Source organism: Microplitis mediator, chromosome 2 (genome assembly GCF_029852145.1).
Source record: "Microplitis mediator isolate UGA2020A chromosome 2, iyMicMedi2.1, whole genome shotgun sequence".
In the NCBI taxonomy this organism is placed as follows: domain Eukaryota; kingdom Metazoa; phylum Arthropoda; class Insecta; order Hymenoptera; family Braconidae; genus Microplitis; species Microplitis mediator.
Genome location: NC_079970.1, coordinates 15727781 through 15745137, shown reverse-complemented (window position 1 = coordinate 15745137; position 17357 = coordinate 15727781). Strand labels below are relative to the sequence as shown.

The 17357-nt window shown below is 32.6% G+C and overlaps 1 protein-coding gene across 3 annotated transcripts; it reads left to right on the top strand.

Annotated features, from left to right (window-relative positions):
• Positions 1-2789: 2789 nt before the first annotated feature.
• On the top strand, positions 2790-5240 carry LOC130663666 (uncharacterized). Of its 3 annotated transcripts, none has more exons than XR_008989229.1 (3): positions 2790-4367; positions 4468-4660; positions 5025-5240. XR_008989229.1 is itself a non-coding variant. In XM_057463029.1 (2 exons), the coding sequence occupies exons 1-2, from the start codon at positions 2910-2912 to the stop codon at positions 5026-5028; spliced, it is 1755 nt and encodes a 584-aa protein (XP_057319012.1). In that variant the 5' UTR covers positions 2790-2909; the 3' UTR covers positions 5029-5231. The 3 variants fall into 3 exon arrangements, 1 of the variants encoding a protein (XP_057319012.1); XR_008989230.1 differs by having other exon boundaries at positions 4450-4660; positions 5025-5238; XM_057463029.1 differs by having other exon boundaries at positions 2790-4660; positions 5025-5231.
• The last annotated feature ends 12117 nt before the right edge of the window (positions 5241-17357 follow it).

The window sequence follows — 17357 nt, the reverse complement described above, 5'->3', positions numbered from 1 at the left end:
CCCTGTATTACTATCAAAAATGGATTATTATCTCTCAGCTAACATTCAGCGAGTAACGCATTCCATGATTGCTTCAAGATCAGAATTTATAACTTCTGAAATAAGTATCTTACCAGGGACACTACAAAAGGTGGGCGCGATCTAGTGGTGAGCACTGAACTACTTCCGCTGCTGCTGCCTAGCATTATAACTTTTTAAATCAATAATCATTAGGATTAAATATATATTCATTAATCTCGAACAAATATATATATTAGGGTGATCCAAAAAATAACAAACTTTTTTTTTTTTCTTCCAAACAGGTTCAAAAGTTTCATTTAGATAAAAAAAAACGCCTGTGAAAATTAGAGCTCTTAATATTTACATTAAGAGGTTCCTCATCGCACTTTTCTATTTCCCATAAGAATAACATGGGAAAAATTTTTTTTACGTCTTCTGATTTTTATAAGTAGCTAACGATGCGTCATAGGAATAAATGGCAGGCATATTTTTGTAGGGAATTGAATGCTCTACAAAAAAAGATTCCTATCATTTTTTGAGGAATCTATTTGTTCAAAAGTTATTTGAGGTTGAAGTCGAATTCATATTAAATTTTGAGATTTTCTACTTTTCCGGTGAAACTATCAGACTTATTACAAAATATCATCAGACCTTTTTTGTAGACAATTTTATTCCCTAAAAGTTATTTTTAATAAAGTTTTTTCGAATTCCGCATTGCTTTCTAGTTATTTTTATTTTAATGTCAAGCTCTTAAAATCGATCAGAAGACTATTTTTTTATGAGCATCACATTAGAATAAAAATAACTAGAAAACAATGCGGAATTCGAAAAAACTTTATTCGAAATAACTTTTAGGGAATAAAATTGTCTACAAAAAAGGTCCAATGGTATTTTGTAATAAGTCTGATAGTTTCGCCGGAAAAGTAGAAAATCTCAAAATTTCATATGAATTCGACTTCAACCTCAAATAACTTTTGAACAAATAGATTCCTCAAAAAATGATAGGAATCTTTTTTTGTAGAGCATTCAATTTCCTACAAAAATATGCCTGCCAATTATTCCTATGACGCATCGTTAGCTACTTATAAAAATCAGAAGACGTAAAAAAAATTTTTCCCATGTTATTCTTATGGAAAATAGAAAAGTGCGATGAGGAACCTCTTAATGTTAATATTAAGAGCTCTAATTTTCACAGGCGTCTTTTTTTATCTAAATGAAACTTTTGAACCTGTTTGGAAGAAAAAAAAAAAAATTTGTTATTTTTTGGATCACCCTAATATATATATATATATATATATATATATATATATATATATATATATATATATATATATATATATATATATATATATATATATATATATATATATATATATATATATTCTAAATGGATATTTTTTTTTGTGTCTAAGTAATATTTATTAGAGTTGATATAATAATATATTGCTTTAATATTTGGGGTTGTTGGCACTGTAAAATAATTTATTTGTCTATTAAATAAATATTTTCTTAACTTAACCAAATGATTTTATTATCTTAGAGAGAGAATTATTGATGTCAACCAAATAGAGTCTATTAAATCATTTATTAAAAATTGAGAAAATAGATCATGTTAACGTAATAAAATTTAGTTGTCCCAAATCAATTTTAGTTTAATAGAATTTAACAAAACCAATTTAACTGCCGCAGAGGAATTTTTTTCGTGTATTAAAACTTCCTGTAGAAAATTTGTGCAGCTGTGAAAAGTGTTATTTGGAGTTTTTTATATTTATTAAAATGTAAAAAAAATATTCATGTTATTTTTTTTTAACTGTTGATTATTTATGATTTTAAAATTTAAAAAAATTATATTTTTTTTAAATACTATAAAAATATACAAAAACGGTCATGTGTGATTTTTTAAGAATAAAAATTTTTTTATATTTTTTCTATAATTTATAAAGTTCTCATGTTTCGAACTTGCAGTTTTCTTCCGTGTTTCTCATTCTAATAATTATTATAACTTATAAACTATCGAAGATACGACCATGACCCTTCAAGTCTTTATTGTTGATCATGAAACAATAAATAAATTAAGCTATAATTTTAAACTCTTGATCATTTATTTATTTAGTTTTAAGTGAATGTTTATAAAAAGATTTTGAGAAAATTTTTTTTAATGTTTCAGCTCAATTATTTATTGACTTTTATATGATTATTTATATAACAACATACAAATAAATTTAATGTCAATATAACTTTTAGTTATTAAGATACTAACTCTTCAAACACAAGAATATCTCTTTTTTCCGAATAATTTCTCTCATTGTGCAGAAAAAAATTGAGCTGAAGCATTGAAACAAAACTGAAATTGTTTATTGCTTAATGGAGAACAAAATTGACTTTGAGTACTTTAATCTTATCTTAAGAATTATCGAGGTTTTATTGTTTACTTTCATTTTTACAAATTTTGCTAATTAACAAATACATAATTAAGGGGTTAGGGGTAGTCAGAATTTTCAAAAAATCGATTTTTTTTTTTTTGCATTTTCTTAAAGTATAATATTTTAAAAATATTGTGTGAAAATTTGAAGTGAATCCGACAAATTCTTTTCGAGTTATTTAACAATGACCAAAGGACGCTCGGGTGCTACGTGGCATTCGAGTGCAGGTAGCTAGAAACAGCTGCAAGCAACCGACCTTTCGGGTTTCATTGTCATGAATATCTCCCCATTTTAATGTATTTATAATTATATATATATATATATATATATATATATATATATATATATATATATATATATTCACAATTTGTAGGTAGTACAAGAACTGAAAAATAATTTTTGGTTGCCAGTATACCTGTAGTCGTTGCACTGATCAGTCGATAGTTTTGTGATAAATTATTTCTCAAGTGAATTAAATTATTAACCATGGGACGTGATTCTAGAAAGGTTTCAAGAGAACTTCGGAGTTCTGAAAAAATTAATAAGTCGCGTTCAGTCAAAAGAAAGAATGTTTTTAATCCGAAAACAGCCGAACGTGATGAAAGTATTCAGAGTACATCTTCTAAAAAATTAAAACAAAACACTGAAGATGATGTACCTGAAGACAGCAGTACTGAATTTCGAATAATAAATTTTATTCAGGTATTCACTGCAATTTCTGCTCTTATAAAATGTAAAAAATGTGATGGAAATGTAGTGTTTCAAACAGCAAGTACACGTGGGCTGGGATTCAAAATTGTAGTTGCATGTAATAACTGTGGAAATGAATATATTCCTTCCTGTTCTTTCGTTGGGCATTCTTATGAAATAAACAGACGTTTCATTTTTGTAATGAGAATACTAGGAATAGGATACGAAGGATTGTGCAAGTTTTGCGGCCTGATGGACATGCCGTCTTTTTTAGATAAATCTACGCATACAATTTTACTGAAACAGATTTTGAATTGTAGTAAAGCCGTCGCAGAAACCTTCATGACGAAAGCTGTGAATGAAGAAAAGCAAGCAATGCCAACAACTGAAAATGAAGATATAAATCATCTAACTGTATCGGGAGATGGAACCTGGCAAAAACGGGGATATACATCGTCATTTGGAGTTTCTTCTATAATTGGCTATTTTACTGGAAAGATTCTTGACATAAACATTAAAAGTGCATATTGTAAGCTATGTGAGTATTGGAAAAAAAAAACAAATACTGTTGAGTTCGAGGAATGGTATCAATCGCATGAAGATGTGTGTTCTGCTAATCATCAAGGGTCTTCTGGGAAAATGGAGGTGGATGCGATGGTCGAAATGTTTTCGTATTCTGAAACTAAATATGGAGTTAAGTATGCCAACTATATTGGTGATGGTGACTCCAAGACCTATTCAGGAATTATAAAATCAGATCCTTACGAAAATACAACTGTAAATAAAAAGGAATGTATAGGGCATGTCCAAAAGCGGATGGGGAGTCGATTACGTACGCTGAAGAGTAAACAAAAAGGTCTTGGTGGTCGAGGTAAGCTCACAGGAAAATTAATAGACAAACTAACTGTGTACTATGGTTTAGCAATACGCCGGCATTGTGATTCTATTGAAAATATGAAATCTGCTATAATGGCAACCTTTTATCACTACGGCTCGAGTGATGAAAAACCGAATCATGATATGTGTCCAAAAGGCGAAGAATCTTGGTGCTCTTACCAGCGCGCTGAAGCAAGAGGAGAGCTTGATACCTTTTCTCACGATTATTCTCCTTTACCTTCTGATGTTTTAAAAGCTATCAAGCCTATATACGAAGATCTTAGTAATGAAAATTTACTTTCAAGATGTGTAGGTGGATTCAATCAGAATAATAATGAAAGCTTTAACCAACTAGTATGGAAAATATGTCCAAAAACGGTAAATACTAGTTTTACTATCGTACAAATAGCTGCATACGTTGCTATGTGTATATTTAATGAGGGTATAAATTCATTATTAGTCTTGATGAATACACTAGGACTTAATTGTGGGCCTAATTCTCATCGGTATGCAGAAAGAATGGATGCTGCACGTATCAAAGTAGCAGATAAGCGCGCTAATGATAACACCCGAGAAGGTCGATTGCAACGTAGGCACCAGCAAATCGATATTTTGGAAGCTGCTATGTCGGCTGAAGAGCTATTATATGGTCCAGGAATAGATGACTCAGTGTAAGTTATTAAATAATTCTTATAATTCGACATAAATCCATAGCAAAACTTTAAATGCGTTTTTCTCAAAACTATGTTTTCTGAACTGGTGATCACTGTAACTTAAAAACTGCTCGGTAGATTTCAATAAAATTTATTGTACTTTTGAAATACATTAAAAACTCGTGCCTGATCGAAGGATTTTTTTTTTTTTCAAAAATTTCGATTTTTTTTTAACAATAAACTGTCGGTTTTTTTCTCGAAAATTTGAAAAAAATTTCCTGAGGCCGCCATTTTGTTAATTTCGAAAAAAAAAAAAAAAGCTTCGATCAGGCACAAGATTATCTATTAATAAAACTAATTTTTCTTGTCCGATTGATTTTAGATGAATCTCCAAGGACTTATGATGATCACCGCAAAGGACTTCGGGAGGAACGGGCTCTACAAAAACAGCGATAACTTTTTGAATTATTAATTTTTTTTTTTGAAATTTTCGTGAAGTCAAATCGAAACGTGTTCTAATAAAGCTATGTTTTTATTTTTGTCAAATAAAGTAATTAACTACAAAAAAAAAATTATTGAAAATCATCATTTTTTCATACCCCTGAGTACCCCTAACCCCTTAAAAAGAAAATTGGGATAAAAAGTTTTTGAATTTCGAAAAACTTCGTCCACAGAATTTTTTGAGCAAATCAGCTAATTATTACATGCTTTGCAACATTTGATATCGTGTTTGAATAAAATTACTAGTTAGTTTTCAGGAATTGATCAATAAAATTACGTAAAAGTTATCACTCCAAAACAATGTTATAGATAATTTTATTCGTGAGGTTGTTGAAAATCAACGAGGTAACGTTAATTATTATTTACCGAAAGTTGGACAAAAAGTCTTATGATTGCTGCATCATGTTTTAGGTTAATTAAGTCGATAAAAAAATTATGTAAAGTATCACTATTATTTATACATACTAGAGTGGTCCGAAGAAAAAACTGCTTTTAGACAAAAAAAAATTCCCTTCAAAGCACAGCTTTATATCTCAGTTCTTAATGAGATTCAATGAATTTCTATTTTTCCATTTGAATTACACGCGTACAAAAATTCATTTTACGTTTTCACCCGGTAAAACTACGGAAAAAATTTTTTTACTTGAGTTAGATTTTTAGAAACGTCTTCATTTGTCACTATTTCAACTGAAAAATTCATGTCAAGATCTCGCGTCAAACCACGGTAAAACCACGGTGGATCCACGGTGGATCCACGGAAAAACCACGGTGAATCCACAATGGATCTACTGTGGATCCACCGTGGTTTTGTCGTGGATTCACCGTGGATCCACCGTGGTTTTGTCGTGGATTCACCGTGGATCCACCGTGGTTTCGTCGTGGATTCACTGTGGATTCACCGTGGATACACTGTGGATCCACTGTGGATCAACTGTGGTGAAATGTCACGAAACCACAGTGGATCCACAGTGGTTCCACGGTGGTTGCAGGACCGCGAGGGTATATGTAAAAATGATCGCTGTAGAGATTTTCAATATGAGAGATATTCTCATGTAGAGATGGACCGATGTGAAAATAATCTTCTGTTGGGTTGTTGCGATGTAAAAATTTATCTGTAGAGTTGATTCGTGTAGGGAAAAACTTAGTGAAATTTTATAATGTAGAGAAATTCTCTGTAGGGATGCACCACACCCTAATTAATCATGTAGGAAAAATTTTTTTACGTAAATTAGTAAAAGAATTAGAAAGTACTTATTAATATAAAAGAATTTTTTTTAAGTTGTATGTCAGAAATTGACATAAATTAATGTTTTCATGGGTATTTGGTCCAAGCCGAAGCCTATAGACCGGGAACCCCAGAGATCTTTTATTGAGGATAGATTTAATTTTAAATTAGTAAAACGATATTTAAATTTTAATTTCTAACTACATTATCGATTCAATTACAAAAATGTTGAGGTTTGATGATTATGCTTTTAATAACAATGTTGGAATTACCTCCTGGTTCAAATAAATTTCAATTATAATCCAAAGACAGGTGGCTTGTCAGCCGACTCTAATTCACAAGATTCATAATTATATTCACTATTTTAGTTTTGTTATTATGTACCAAGGATTTGAGAGACGGTTCGAATAATTAACACTTTCGTTTCGTCTTGTAATTAATAATATATTGATATAAAAGATAATTATAAGTAAAGATACCAATTAATTATGCACGCGATAGACAATTGTTCATGCGACTAGTCTGTGATACCTCACAGGATAGACTGACTCACTTATCTCTAGCGCCATTACTTATAGATACAATAAAACACACCATAGACATATTTATCCTCTTATCATACCTAACCTATGACTCATGAGCTTTGTCATTCTCAACACCTCCCCTCAAAGTCATGAGATTATTACTCGCTTTCATATACCCATGACATGCCCAAATTGTTCATACAATCACGATGTTTCAATTTTCCAAGACCTTTAGTCAGCATGTCAGCGGGCATTTTTTCAGTTCTCAAATGTTTTATATTTATAATACCTTCTCTACGAGCATCACGTATAAAATGGTGCCTTACATCTATGTGTTTTGTTCTCGCATGGAACGCATCACTCTCTGTAAGTCTTATTGCTCCCAGATTATCATTAAACATAGTTATACATTCGCGAGGGAATCCGAGACTTTCAAGCACACCGCGTAAATACATAGCTTCTTTTGTCGCTTCTGAAATTGCTAAATATTCAGCCTCAGTACTCGATTGTGCCGAGGTTCTTTGTTTACGCGCCTCCCAGCTTATCGGTGACCCAGCCAAAATAAAAGCATACCCAGAGTATGATCTACGATCATTCATACATGACCCCCAGCTGGCATCAACTAGTCCAAATAATTCTAGCCCGGTTCTTTCGAAAGCTAATCCACAATCAAGCGTCCCCTCAAGATATCTAAATACACGTTTTACCGCTTTCCAATGAGTTTCATCGTAGTTATTATTAAACTGACTTAGATAATTAACCGCGTATGATAAATCTGGTCTTGTAGTGACCGCCAAAAACATTAATGATCCAATAGCACTTTGGAACGGATATTTAGACATCTGTTCAGCATTTGGTATTTTATTTTTTACTAACTTACAATCTACTTCGATCGGTGTTGCTGCTGGATTACAAGCACTCATACCAAAGCGCTCTAGCACTCTCTCAGCATACAATCTTTGACTCAAAGAAACACCCTGATTATCATCACGCGTAAATTTAATACCCAAACACTGATTTGCTTTACCTAAATCTTTCATTTCAAAATTTTCAGACAGTTGTTTCTTAATCTCTTTTAACCAATCTTCGTCGTCAGTTGCAAATAACATATCGTCTACATATACTGTAATTAACATGATTTTTTCATTTTTACGTGACACGAACAGACATGGATCTTGTAATATTGATTTGAAGCCTAATGATTTAAATTTATGCACAAGCTTTAAATACCATCGTAAACCTGACTGTTTTAAGCCATACAAAGACTTTTTTAGCAAACACACACAGTCTTTCATGTTACTTAAATCTCTTTTCCATTCTTTTGCATTCTCAACTACCGAACTCGCATACTCACTACTACATTTAATAACATTTTCCAGAATTTCACTCAGCACTTCCGGAATTTCCATGTAGACGTCCTCCTCGAGTTCACCGTTGAGGTACGCCGTAACGACGTCCATTTGATGTATTTCTAATCCGAGTTCAGCTGCAAGCGCTGATAGTAATCTTATTGACGTTGTTCTCACAACGGGGGAATAGGTTTCATAAAAATCCTCCCCTGGCCGTTGTGAGCAACCTTTTGCGACCAATCTGGCTTTTTTGATTTCTCCTTGAGTTGTGTCTTTAGTACATAAAACAAATCTATTTCCTATCACCTTTCTATTAGCTGGTCTAGGAACTATTTTCCAGGTACAATTTTTAATCAGAGCGATCATTTCTTTCTCTATAGCTTTTCTCCATCCTTCGGCTTCAGGACCTTGCTCGGCTTCTCTCCAACTACTTGGAGCGTTCGTCGCCACGTTGACGAACACGTCATCACTCCCTAGTGATTCTGGCTCTGAGCTTTCTTCTTCGCTGTCCTCCTCGAAAGTATCATCATTTTCCACATCTTGATCCGGATGAGATGAGTACTCTTTACGAGGTCTACCTGCTTTGCCTGTACGTACAAGTCTAGGGCGTCCTCGTCCTCTTTTTGACGGACCCACTAGTCTGTCCCATGAGAGTGTCGCTGTCCTTTTCTTCGTAATTTTCTTCCTTGGCACTGCGTTGAGCTCTTGGTCTTCTGCGCGTATTTTCCGCGCAGTTCCCCTCACTGCTCGTAAGGTTCTTCTTGGCTCCTCTACCGGTTCCTCTTGGTTTTCTTCGGGTTCACTTCGGCCTTCTTCGCTGTCACTCGAGTGTCTAATATCGACAACTACATTCTCACCACAGTTGTCATCAAAAATTTCTTGGTATTCATGTTCAAAACCAAACTTAGTCATGAATTTCACATCACGACTCACAATTATCTTCTTTGTAGTTTGGACGTACACTCTGTAGGCTTTGGACTCAGTGTCATATCCAGTAAAAATACCCTCGATGGCCCGAGAGTCAAACTTGCCTTTATTTGGGTTTTTGTCCTTGACGAAAACTTTCGCGCCAAAAACTTGCATGAAATTTACCGTCGGAATCTTTCCGGTCCATTCAGTGAATGGTATTCCACCATGTAGCGCTGAGGTTGGACATCTATTACGCACATAACAAGCCGTGTTTACGGCTTCTGCCCAAAAAGCTGGAGAACTTCCTGCTTGCCGCATCATGCAGCGAGCCATTTCGACCAAAGTTCTATTCTTTCGCTCCGCAACACCGTTCTGCTGTGGAGTGTGCGGAACCGTTAACCTTCGTTTTATTCCATTTGACCTCAACACCTGATCAAATTCACGGTTCACGTATTCCAGTCCGTTGTCCGATTGAAGAAACTTTATTTTACACCCCGTAACTGTCTCTGCTTCTGCTTTATATCTTTTAAATACTTCAAGGACTTCATTTTTGTTTTTAATAAAATAAACTTCACACCACCTGGATTTGTTGTCAATGAAGGTCACAAAATATTTTTTGCCCGTTGGGAAGGGCTTGCTTGTAAGTTTTTCACGCGCACAGACGTCACATTCGGATAATTTTTCACTATTACTGAATTTCATACCGTGTACTAAACCGTTTTTTAACATCACTTTTAAATCGTGCTCATTCACGTGTCCAAGTCTTTCGTGCCAAATATCAATAGCTTTCTTCGACGAGTTACTAATTTCTACATTATTTATTGCGTCCCGGCATTGTCTCACATAGTATAGGACCGGATAGGTCAACTGGTAGAGCACTCGGCGCGATACCGACATGGTCTGGGTTCGATTCCTAGTTCGGGCTATCTATATTTAATAATTCTTTGAACATTTGTTTCTCGTTGCACATGTGACTTGTGCAACCACTATCGATGCACTATGAGTCACCAATTCCTTGACTATAGTTTGCCTCTTCACTTGTACTCGGCATAAACGTGTCCTTCGTTTCTTCTTTGGTGTCTTGAACCCGCTTAGCCCATTGGCGTCGCCTTTTATTCTTCTCTGGACAGTTTTTGGCTATGTGTCCGAACTTATGGCAACAGTAGCATTCTGGCCCCTTTCCGTCAGGTCTATTTCCTTTTTCTTGGCGTTTGTCCACGTTATTTTCCCGCCTTGGCTGCTCACGTTGATTCCGCCATCTTCTGTACAGCGCTCCTTGTCCTGCAGGTTCCGATTCACGACCCTCGAATTCTTCTAGAATTTTCACTTTTAGTATTTCCGTCGTTGGCATCTCGTCCCTGGACTCCATCGCGGTCCTGAACATAGAAAAGGAAGCTGGCAGGCTATACATTAAAATAATGGCCAACACTTCATCATTTATTTTCAGCCCAATTTCATTCAGCTCCTTCACTGCATCTGAGAAATCTGTAACATGTTTTCGAAGATCGCCGCCCTCCGGTAGCTTGGTTAGAATAATCTTCTTCAAAAGTGACGCTTTTCGCGCCGGACCTTTTGACTGATGCAAACTTCTTAACTTCTCCCAGATCTCGCGCGCTGTATCAAGTCCATCTACCGCTGCGTAATTACTCTTGCATATCGACAATAAAATTTTAGCCTCTGCTTTAGAGTCTTTCTTAAACCATTCGGCATAATTTGTATCTATAGGCTCTGGTTTTACTGAATTCGGGCCTTCAATGTGGTCCCAAAGTTCAGCTTCCTTGAGAACGGACCTCATTTGCACCTTCCACGTGTTGTAATTTTCGCCAATGAGCGTGTCAATATGAAACGTCGCCGCCATTTTTGATTCCGTAGCGTCTCCACAATCCTGTGCCTCACGACGATCAACTACTACCAGAAATTTCTTCCTCAAATCACAAACACGTCACCACCGTTAATTAATTTTATACTCGAGTTACACTTTTACTTCAAAAAAAAAAATTTTTTTAAGCTGTCTCTCTTTTTCCAAAATTCGAAGGAACCCACGCCAGAACATACTAGAAGCGTACCCTGGGCCCATAACCTGTTATTATGTACCAAGGATTTGAGAGACGGTTCGAATAATTAACACTTTCATTTCATCTTGTAATTAATAATATATTGATATAAAAGATAATTATAAGTAAAGATACAAATTAATTATGCACGCGATAGACAATTGTTAATGCGACTAGTCTGTGATACCTCACAGGATAGACTGACTCACTTATCTCTAGCGCCATTACTTATAGATACAATAAAACACACCATAGACATATTTATCCTCTTATCATACCCAACCTATGACTCATGAGCTTTGTCATTCTCAACAAATTTCAAATTACATATGCTCGAATTTTAATTTTGTAATTCTGATATAACTAACTGAACATTTCAAACTTTCATTTAATATTTAATTTTAGACAACACGTGCTTGAATTTTAACTTTGTAATTCTGATATGATTACTTGTTTATTTCAAACTTTCATTTAACATTTTAATTATAGACAACACGTGTTCGAGTTTTCATTTTGTAAATCTGATATAACTAACTGAACATTTCAAACTTTCATTTAACATTTTAATTTTAGACAACACGTAAAACACGTGTTCGAATTTTAATTTTGTAATTCTGATATAATTAACTGAACATTTCCATTTAATATTTTAATTTCAAACTACGCGTGTTCGAATTTTAATTTTGTAATTCTGATATTTCTAAACTGAACATTTCAAATTCATTTAATATTTCAATTATACCTGGTTTCCCAGTGTGAATACATGATGTAGTACTTATACTCGTTTAACTAACTCTTTTCCTTTTCTTTTTCTGCATTGTAAAAAAAATCTTGTTCACTCTTTGATGATTGCAGCCAAAAGAGAGCGACAGTTTCCTTTTTTTTTTTTCGGGCCCAAAATTATCTTATCTTGGTGGGCGCACACAGAAAAAAAAATTAACTTGGTTCAAGTAAATTATTTTCTTCAAAATGTCATTCTTGTTTCAAAACATCTAAATTTCTCAATTCAAAAAAAAGTTCATTCTTGAATAAATAAATTATAACTTTTCAATGGAGAATAAAAATTTTTCTTTCAAAAAGTTTATTCTTGAAAGAAGCGTTTGTTGTGTTCAAATAAGATGCATATTTGTTTCTTATTATATTTATTTTCTATTTATTTCTCCCAAGAATTTTTTTCTCTTGGTTTGAGGCCGATAATATTGACTCAGAATGATACCGACTTAGTTTGAGTATAGCGCATGTTTTGAATCAGAATGTTATTTTACTCGATTGGAAAATATACAAATATATTTTTTAAAATTATTAATCAGTTTATTATTACAATAGTTACTTACACTAATTTTAAAATTGGAAGTTTAATGCATATTGTCATTTAAAAAAAAATTTATTTATGCTAAAAATTTAAATAATATTTTCGTTCAATAGCTACATTTTCAATAATAGAAAATTTGAGGTAACCCAGTAAATAAGCATTGACAATTAAATACATTTACTCTGAAAATATTTAAATTTTGAACACAGTAATTATTTACTACTTTAGGGTAGGTATCATGATAACGAAATTTGTTCATATTTATATCCATTAAACAAAAATAATTATCAACGGCGAGATTTATGTTTTGATGTTCATACATAGTTGTAAACCTAGAATTCAAAATTAACTACAACTAACTGAGAATTAAGAAAAACAAGCAAATACGATATACTCATCGAGGCGCCATTTGGCGTTAAAATTTTTACTTCACCCAAGTAAATCTGATACTTGGTTTGAGAGTTGAATTTATTGTGTGAAAAAAATGTACTTTTGAACCAAGCATATACAGATCTTAATTTAAGAATCTTGAAACTCCTTGAGCCAAGGAATAAATTTTTGAAGCAAAAAAAAATGAAATTTTTCAAACTAGTATTCTTGATTTAAGAATGTTTCACTTGAATCAAGTCAATTTTTTTTTCTGTGCATGCATAATTCTTCCCACTTTTAATATTTTTCTAATTAAGAAATGTTCTGATGTTGACTTGACTCGTTGTGTTATAAAATTTTTTCATGAATAAAAAAAAATTATTTTGAAAGTTATCAATATTAATCGGACGTGACAAAGTTAATTTTTCTTCATAATTATGTATAGAATAAATCAATTTTCCATCTAATTATTTTAATATTTGAACATGGTGCGATCAATCAATTCCAAAATCTAATCAGCACTAGAATTCAATAAAACGCGTCGACTGCCACCTCAACCTTAAAAATCGGTTCATTCGTTCAAGAGAAACCGTTAACGGAAGCATTGAAAAAAATTTTATTTTTAGTTTTTTTGAAATTTCTCAAAAAACGACTCAATAAATCAATTTCAAAATTTGATCAGCTTTAGAACTTGCTAAAACGCGTCGATCACTACCTCAACTGTCTTAATCGGTCAATTCGATTGAGAGATATCGTTGGAGAAAAAATCGTTAGAAACGGGTTTTTTTCGAAGACAACGGCATACAAAAGTATTATCGCACTTGAAGAGCTCGAAAATGTATTCACAACAATGTTTTTGAGCTCAAAGAGCTCGAAAATAGCGGGAAGTTTTAGGGCTGGCCCGCAGGGTCAACCGATAGACCGATTTTTTTTACAAACTCGGGAAATGTAAAATCGATACATCTGATCGTTAATGGTGGTGGTAAATTCAATCTATGAAATTGTTGTCATCAAAATGTGATGTCAACTTACCATCAGTTTTGACTTCCAGGATGCATTTTAAATTATTTAATAATTCAATTAAAATAATAATTAATTATAGATGTTAAATCATTAAACTGTTTTCTAGTTTATAAAAATGTAAATCTTTGGAAATAATAATAATGATTGTAAGAAAATGGAAAAAAAATAAAGATAAAGTAGAATAACCTCAAGTTCAATTTTATTAATTACTTAAAAATCTAATTTTTTTTTTTTAATTTTTACATTTTCCAGAGCACACAAGTTATTATTATTATTATTATTGTTCAATTTACAGTGATATTCACAAAAATTATTTTTTAACAATTTTGTATTTTTCACCGCGGTAACTTTGAAATCATCGAAATCAAATACAATTTTTTCACTTCCAATTAATTCTTGATCCATAATTTTTTTTCAAAACCTTTTACATAAATATATTCGTAATTATAAGTCACATGTTCAATTGTATCTTTTAGCTTCAAATATGATGTTTTTCCAGCATCCCAGGTGATTCCATGATGATTATATGTTACCCAAGTATTTAAGCGTTGACACTGATTTCATTATAATGTCCAATCACAAGGTGGTTTGAATAACGTACATGACATTTCGTCAACACCACCAATTTTATGTTGAACTGTAATTGAAGCAAGTTCTTTGACAATAAACTGATTGTGCGAGCCTTTGAAACCCTTGAACATCTATTATCATTTCTATTTTGATAGATCGTATCTCGGCAACAGACAATGAATTACTGAATAATTAAAAAATCCAACACAGCTATTTATTATCATTTCCCACCACACTATTTTATAAATTAATAATATTTCAATTTCATTGATTAATTTTAAAACTGCGCAGTAGAAAATCTATTTTTAGACTGATGACTCATATATATGCGGGAATAAACTCGTTTCCTTTGTTTGATTTTAAAACTGCGGAGTAGAAAGTTCCAGAAGATTTATTTTTCAAACGGATGACTCATTTATGTGCAGGAATAAACTCGTTTTCTTTGTTTGATTTTCACACTGCGTAGTAGGTGACGTCATACTATTCGTCGTGCCGCCTGGCGTTTCAGGTTATGTTGTCACGTTATTTTAGGGGATTTCATTACTTTTTGTTTGGTAATGTTTGCACTTTTTGGGCGACATCTATTTTTACTGCGTCATTTATGACGTCACAGGTTGTCCTAGAACTTTCTACTGCGCAGTTGATGAGTCGTCTCCCAGCTATAAAAGAGGCGCGTGAGAGCATACTCCACAAAATGAAGTAAGAGTCTCTGGATGAAGTACGAATCTCTGCTCAAAAATTATATTTATTCTTTGACGTTTTACTGTGTTAAAGTTCTCTGTGAAGTTCTCTACGGTTTTTTAAATAATTTTTTTTATAAAAAATTATGAACAATTTTTAGTTAAAGTGAAGTGCATAGACATTATTTTTAATGCCAAAGACACTAATTTTTAGTGCGACTGACACTTATTAGTTTTATTTTTTTGTGCAACTGACACCTATTAGTTTTTAATTTTTTTTGCAACTGACACTTATTAGTTTATAATTTTTTGTCCGACACTTTTCAGTTTTAATTTTTGTGCAACTGATCCTTATTAGTTTTAATTTTTGTGCAACTGACACTTATTTAATAGTTTTTAGTGCAAAAGACATATTTTTTTCATTGTGAACTATTGATAAAAGAATATTATTTAAAATGGCGCGGTTAGTTGATGCACTTTACGTTTTGGTGAATTCTGTTGCACAATCATACAACGATTTCCAGTTAGAGTCAGTGAATGAAGAACATTGCCAGAGGTGCTATCAGATGTGTGTTGAATACACTTAAATACTTGAAGACTATTTTGGCAGATCCACAATCAAGTGTTAAAATTAAAAGAAGCTGTTGAGCAGGTATAAGCAAGTATAAGTAAGTATAAGTGCTTTTGTGCTGGTATGACGATCAATTCGCTCAGTGGTCTGGCTACAGGTGGTGATTTGAGAATGCGTCATCGACTCATCAAATGGCAAGATCTCGATAACGCTTTCTCTAATAACATTCGAACTCGATGTGTCACAAATCTTTCTTATACGGATTTGAGATAATTTTTAAATGACTCTCGAAACTTGGTATTTGAAAAAAACCAAGAAATGTTGGGAGATGTTGCTGGGGTGAAAATCAACGTCGAATTTATGTGCAAATTCAGAAATTAAAAAATTAATGACGTCGTTGATGGAACCAAATCTTTCAACACCACAAGCCGTGAAATTACACCCACAACATCCCTTGCTGATTGGTGTGCTGATCATGTGAACCAGAATTTATTAAGGAAGGTTGAGGAGCTTAATCAAAAAGACTCGGGGTGGAGATTACTTGAGATTCATAGCTTGGTTATCACCATGTCCAGATATACGCCTCTACATGCTGGATCATCAACTTTTGTCAGACTAGATAGATTCATTTAGATTCATGGCATCAAGTTTAGAAAAATTAGCATCTTATCTTGATGATTACAATAAACAAATTACAAAACTTCATTACCCAAATCCTGAAAAATTTCAATTAGTTACTCGCGGGGGCGTATTCCTGTATGAATATATTACAAACATTGATAAGCTTATTGACAAACAGTGGCCCGATCAAAGCTCATATTTTTTTTTTAATTATTCAATAATGATATATCTGATGATAATTATGCATTTGCTCAACCTGTCTGGAATAAATTTAATATCAGTACATTGGGTGAGTACTCTGATCTGTATCTTAAGACTGATGTACTACTCTTGGCTGATGTATTTGAAAATTTCAGACAAAGTTGTTTAAATAATTATAACTTAGACCCGCTGCACTATTATACAGTAGGGTGGGCCGAAAATCCGCTTTTTTTGAATTTTCATTATTAATACCAAAAATATTTTTCCTCGTACAGAAAAAAAATTTTTCGGAAATAAAAAAAAATTTTAGGTCGATATCTTAGGCTCGCCAAATCCCGCTAAAATTAGAAGTTGTTTAAAATTTTTTTTCCAACACATTTTGATCGAAAACTTAATTCTCTACAAAAAAGATCCTATAATAAAATTACGTAAAGTTGATAGTTACTCAGATAATTGCAATTTTGCTCTAAAAAATGAAATTTTTCAAAATATTATTACTTTTTCAGAGTAAAAAATAAATTTTATCATGAAAATTTCGTAGGAAATTCAAATTTCTACAAAACAGACCTAATAAAAATTTATTCAAAGTTGATAGTTACAAAGATAATAGCAATTCTTGGTAAAAACCACCAAATAACGAGAAATGTGACCATCTAAACATAAAACTGCCAGTTTCTGAATAATTATAAATTTCAAGTTTTTACCAGAAGACCAATTTTGTAAGAAATTTGATTTTCCATGAAATTTCCATGATAAAATTCATATTTTACCCTGAAAAAGTGATAATTTCTTGAAAAATTATATTT

What these genes read in the sequence shown, in the direction of transcription:
- LOC130663666 (XM_057463029.1), top strand. Translation starts at nt 2,910, where the DNA reads ATGGGACGTGATTCTAGAAAGGTTTCAAGAGAACTTCGGAGTTCTGAA.